Raw genomic sequence first — 6,000 nt, forward strand, 5'->3', positions numbered from 1 at the left:
AGCAGGAACAAACTTTATTTCCAAAACTCCCGCGAATGCCATGCGCGCAGCCTTCTCCCGGGACACACTCCACCAACAGGAAATCCCTCCTCCAGAATTCCCTCCTACCGCACTTCCCCAACCAATGGGAACTCTCCTGGAGTCCCGTGAGAGCTCCAAAGTAGCAGGCCTAGGCAGACAGCAGGGGTCTAATCTCCAATTGAATGCACATCTTAACATAATCATTATCATCTCAATGGCTTGCTAGGGTCACCTTTCAACCAAAAATGCCATGCATCTTTCCTACATGGCTATGGCTCTCAGCAGGGATAGCTGAATCATATGGTGGTTCTTTTGAGCTATCTCTTTATTGCTTTCCACAGTGGTTGTACTAATCTCCAGTCCTACCCACAAAGTACTACCCATAAAGTACGTGGGTAGTACTTCTTCCACACATTATCACAACTTTTTAAATTTATATTATTGATGATTGCCAGTCTGATTGCAGAGACATGACATCTCAATGTAGTTTAGACTTACATTTCCCTGATTCCTAGAGATATTATTTTGTTTTCCATGTCTATATAAATTCCATTTTTTCTCACAGATGACATTTTTGACCCATGAAACATAGTGACATATTTCTTAGAACTATAAAGTCATAATCTTGCAGATTCTGAATCATAAATGAAATGTTATGAAAAATACAGTGCTTTACAAAGACAAAGGTAGAGCCTATCAATCCCTCTTTGCATTCATTTAAAGACAATTTTCTGTTGTCCATACTTTTCATCCACTAGTGCTGCCATCCCACCTGAAAGTAGAAGCTCTCAATGTTTATTTACAGATAGTGAAAATTTTAAAAAAATATACTTGGAATCTTAAAATGTGTGTTTAGGTTTTGTACATTTGGGGGGCTAAATATGTGGGTTAAAAGATAGTAGATTCATCATGTTTTTTGTACTGATAAATGTGTCCTTTAATATGCTCCTTAGGACATGGGCATACTCCTAGAAAATCTATAAGGTCATGGAGTGTTCTGACTGCTGATATCCCAGGAACAGAGAGGAAAGAGCTCAATGGTCTACCATGTTCTTTTCTATAATTAAGCTTTGTACATACTTATTAAATGAGATGAATTTTGTATTTTTGCAGCAATTCTGCAAACCATAACTGGTATGGAACATCTCCCTTTTGCACAATTCTTTATGGATGACTCTCTCACCACTGGCCAGAACTTTAGTTGTTTGAGTTGTTAACCTTGAGGGATTACTCTAGATTTTTCTATAAGAGTTCAGTCACTTAATTGTCTTATTGCTGTAATTGTTCACCTATACTTACATTTACCATTGTGTGTACAGGTGTTAAGACAATCCACTGAATTCTCTTGTGTTTTGAATGTAGCGATTCTGATTCTAATTTAAGGTAGCCACTCTGGCTGCTCACAATGATCAGAATCAAGTACCTCAGCCAGAATAGCACAACTTCTATTCCTGCTGCTTTGCTTGGATGAGAGCACAACTACAGTGGTTTCCACTGTGTCCTGGGCAGGAATGTTATTTCCAGAACCCAAGACTATACTAGTGAAAATGAAGACCATGAAAGTGGATTCCTGGGAACATTGACACCCTTGGATCTCAAGATGAAGGATATGAAACAAATGGGGACCCACATCTTATTGATTCAGTATTCAATTTCATATTTAATTCTGAGAACAAATTTTAACTCTTCACTAATTGACTTCTTTGTAGTCCCTTAACTGATTTCTTAAGAATTTTTTCCTATGTTCTTTCAGGATTATTCTAGTGGGTAATATGTTACCTGGTAAGATAACTGAGTTCTGATATCATGAGAATATTTTCACATCTTCTTTGCACACAAATAAATAACATGTCCTTGTCAATGCTTATGGGATATTTTATCAATGTATCAGCTAGTTTAAAAGCCAACAAATGTTGGTATAGATTAAGGCACTGTAAAGCCAAGAACAAAAACCTATATCTAAGGTGTTTATCAATCAGAGTCAGGAAAAACTGTTTCCACCTTGTGTACAAGGAGTCTGATATAATCGATATATTGCCAGGTGAAAGACTAACATCTAGGCATTGATTTTATCTGGAGTGCTCAGATGTGAATTACTGGGAGGTTAGACCCTCAGAAGTGGCAGAAGGCAGATCAGTGATTCTGATATGGAGCCTGCAACAATGAGACTACACATAGCTTATGTCTTTCTTCTAGAGACCCTCTATTCATGTTCTCTTATGCTATCATCTGATGTCCTTAGTTTGGATCATATCAAAGCAAAATTTATCCTGATCAGCTGGATATTGAAATCCTACTTTCTTGTATTGGTTTCTAGTTGGTGCCTGCTTCAATAGGTCTATTATAACTCTTTCCCAGATCACCTTTTTGGATCTTTATATCTTTCAGACACTTGGTCAGCAAACCCACATATTTGTTACTGTCCCTGAGTCAACAGATACCCATTATCCAAGGCACTTTTTCTCAATATAAAGGGAAAACAAGTTTATTATTCAGGAATTTAACAATGATTTAACAGAGACAGACGGCATAAGTACAGAACCATTCATAAAATACCCTTGATTTTTGACTACCTGAGGTCCAGTTCTTACCAGTTTTGGTTAGTTCATCCTCCAAAATTTATGACTTGTTGATTTTGTAATATCCTTTTTATAACAGGTAGTTCAATTTGCAAAGCCTCCTGGCATTCCAAGTCAATCAGTCAGCAGTCAGTATTGTTGCTACTTGATGTGTAAAGTCAACTGAGTTTGTTCTTATTTAAGAAGATGAAGAACTATGCATTCACCTAGTATCAAAATCTAGGTGTTCATAGCAAATGTAAAAGACCCAAGTTAAGAAGTTATGGCTGGAGCTCCCTCTTCTTCCTCTGTAATGTATTTTAATTTTGCAGGAACAAGACAGATTAATAAAATAAATGTATGACAGAGACTATTTCTTCTACCTTAGTTACATCTTTGATACTGGTAATATTCTATGCAATATCTGTCAGTGTGACACATTGCTTCTGATTTATAGAACACTTCAGGAACTTCCACTTGTTCCTTCCTAATATAGAGGTATTATTCCACAGTTTCATAAACATGTACAAGTTTGTAGTTTAATTTAGAGATCAGAAAAGTAAATTAAGTTACACTTAGTTGAGTCAGATGTAATATGCTTAGCATACATTTCTATCACTTGACTTCCACATTCTCTTACTATAACATGGAGAACCTAATAGTATTTTAAGTCTTTTTGTATCACTATTAGTTCTGTACCCATATAATAATCCCTGATAAATCTTGATATCCCCTTTTCCCTATTATATTAATTGAATTGGCAAAAGAGGTCCTTTGTGGAAAATATGCAAAGAATGTTTTTATGCTCAGTGTGGTGATCCTACCTCAAGGGGATCCAACATTCAATCATTTCCATGAATAATATGTATACTTCTCACCCAGGCACAGATATAAAACCAAGAATAGGCAGTAGCATGGATAATCAATGTCAGGAAAAGACAATGAATCAATAGCAGAGGCCATTGGTGCTATGTATATTTACTAAAAATAAATAAATAAATAAATAAATAAATAAATAAATAAATAAATAAATACATACATACATACATACATTTCAGGCCTTGGCTCATGGAGAAGGAAGGAGAACTGGGTCACCAGAGAAAATATCAATTCAAAGAAGGAAAAAATAATAATAATACTGAGATGTTGTCATTGAAAGGGGGACTCTCACAGCTTAATCAGTTCAATCTTCTTACTGTTTGGATACAATGAGCACCACAGTATGGAAAGAATTTGCCCAAGACCAAATGATTAAAACTAATCTTTTGTCTTTTCAGCTTGGGTGTTATCTCTTTGACTTTCTGCAAACACTTCTACTCTCAGTCCAGACTTATTGGTTTAGTTTTCCCTGTCTTTTGAAGAATTTATATAGGAGAACATTAGCTTTGATGTATTGCTTTTTATGTATTCTACAATCCATGAATCATAGTTCAAAACCATAGAAACGGCTTTAGATAATACTTCATAGAACATTCTCATTTTGAAAAATAACAAAACATAAAACAGAGAAGAAAATAATGATGCTGAATATGATAATTTTAAGATTGTTACAGGAATACCTAGCATAGATTTCAGGAAATTACCATATTTTGAAATAATTAGGATAATAATGATCATACCTTTTCTTTGTAAAATATGTTTTTCTTTCATTTGTTCTTTCCTCAAATCCTGTGAATTTGTCCTGGTTGTCTTTATTGTACAGAGAGGTTAAACAAGGTGGAAAAAAATTAAGATAATTCAAAAAATCATTCAGTTTAAATTAATACTTCTAACCATTTCCCACTGGTCCAAAACACCTTCTTGTCCCACAGTTTCTTCATAGCATTTTTTACTTCTGTATTTCTCAGTGTGTAAATCAGAGGATTTAACATGGGAGTGATAATGGTGTAAAATACAGCCACCATCTTATCCTCTGAGAAGGTAGTGTCAGGCCTCATGTACATAAAAGTACAGGGACCGAAAAAGATGATGACCACTGCGATGTGGGAGCCACAGGTGGACAGAGCTTTGCGTCTTCCTTCTGCCGACTGCTTCCTCAGAGTCACCAAAATGACACTGTAGGAGATGAGCAAGATTACAAAGCTCCCCAGAGCAATGGTACCGCTTTTGGCTGTCACAACAACACCAACAATATAGGTGTCTGTGCAGGCAAGTTTCAGCACAGGGTGGACATCACAGAAGTAGTGATCAATCTCATTGGGTCCACAAAAGGGTAATTGGACTACCAGAGCCACTTGGATAATGGAGTGTATGAACCCACCTACCCAAGTCCCCAGCAACATTTTACTGCACATCTCCCGGTCCATAATGTTCATATAGTGCAGGGGTTTGCAGATGGCCACATAACGATCATAGGCCATTACAGTAAGGATGAAGATCTCAGTGCAACCAAAGAAATGTCCTCCAAAGAGTTGCAGCATGCACCCCACATAAGAGATAGTTTTAGTCTTTGCTAATAGGTCAACAATCATCTTGGGTACTATGACCGAAGAATAACAAATGTCTACAAAAGACAAGAAGTTGAGAAAGAAATACATAGGTGACTTGAACAAGTTGCCCGTGCAAACTGTCAGCATGATGGTGAGGTTTCCCAGAAGAATGACTGCATAGAAGAATGAGAACAGCACAAAGCAGACTTCCTCAACTTCTGGGTTCTGGGAAAGGCCCCAGAAGATGAATTCAGTTACATTGTTTATTTTTTCCACTGTATGAGTCCATGAGGCCATGTTCCCCAGAGACAAATTACCTGAAGAACACATGAAAAGGAACATAATCATTTATTTTTAATTCAGTACAAATGAATAATTCTCATAGTTGACCACAGAAAAATGGGTAGATACTCCTGATTGGTATTCCCTCTTGAAAATGAATTGCATATTTTCCAATTTTCCTATTTCTATATTATATCCATTTTTTCCACTTCAGATAAAGAAAAAATGTCCAGAGAGATAACATAAATCACCTGAGTCTCACTTGTTACCAGGTATCTTCCCTCCTTCACTCTTTATTAAGGTTTATTTACAAATTTACTTTTTTTCTTTAATTTTTATTGATGCATATTATTTATACAGAGTTGTGTGATTCATCGTGGCATATTTGCATGTACATGAAAATGTAATTTGATTCAATATAGCTTTTATATTGTATAAGGCAATCTAATTTTGAAACAATATCTATTTGAAAAAAAAAAGTAATGTTTGTACAAGAAAATGTTTTTCTTTATTTTTGATGCATAAGTTAAAACATATGTCCTCCCTTTCCTTGCTGAATATTTCCATGCCTGTTCACAATATCCACTCATGAGTCCTCAAATACTTGAGACTAGAGACTTTCACATGTTCTCCTTCCTATGAAACTGGATCTTTACTAAATGACTTCATGATGCCTTATTTGACCCCAAGCTCCAGATATGGTGGTATGG

At 35.9% G+C, this 6,000-nt stretch overlaps 1 protein-coding gene across 1 annotated transcript; it reads right to left on the reverse strand.

Moving 5' to 3' along the window:
- Window positions 1-4,333: 4,333 nt before the first annotated feature.
- LOC308638643 (olfactory receptor 4S2-like) lies at window positions 4,334-5,305 on the reverse strand (the record flags this gene model as incomplete). The annotated part of the gene is made up of 1 exon (XM_081276277.1): window positions 4,334-5,305. The coding sequence occupies one exon, from the start codon at window positions 5,303-5,305 to the stop codon at window positions 4,334-4,336; it is 972 nt and encodes a 323-aa protein (XP_081132403.1).
- Window positions 5,306-6,000: the final 695 nt, after the last annotated feature.

This window comes from Spermophilus citellus, assembly GCF_964194105.1.
Source record: "Spermophilus citellus genome assembly, chromosome: 2".
Classification (NCBI taxonomy): Eukaryota; Metazoa; Chordata; class Mammalia; order Rodentia; family Sciuridae; genus Spermophilus; species Spermophilus citellus.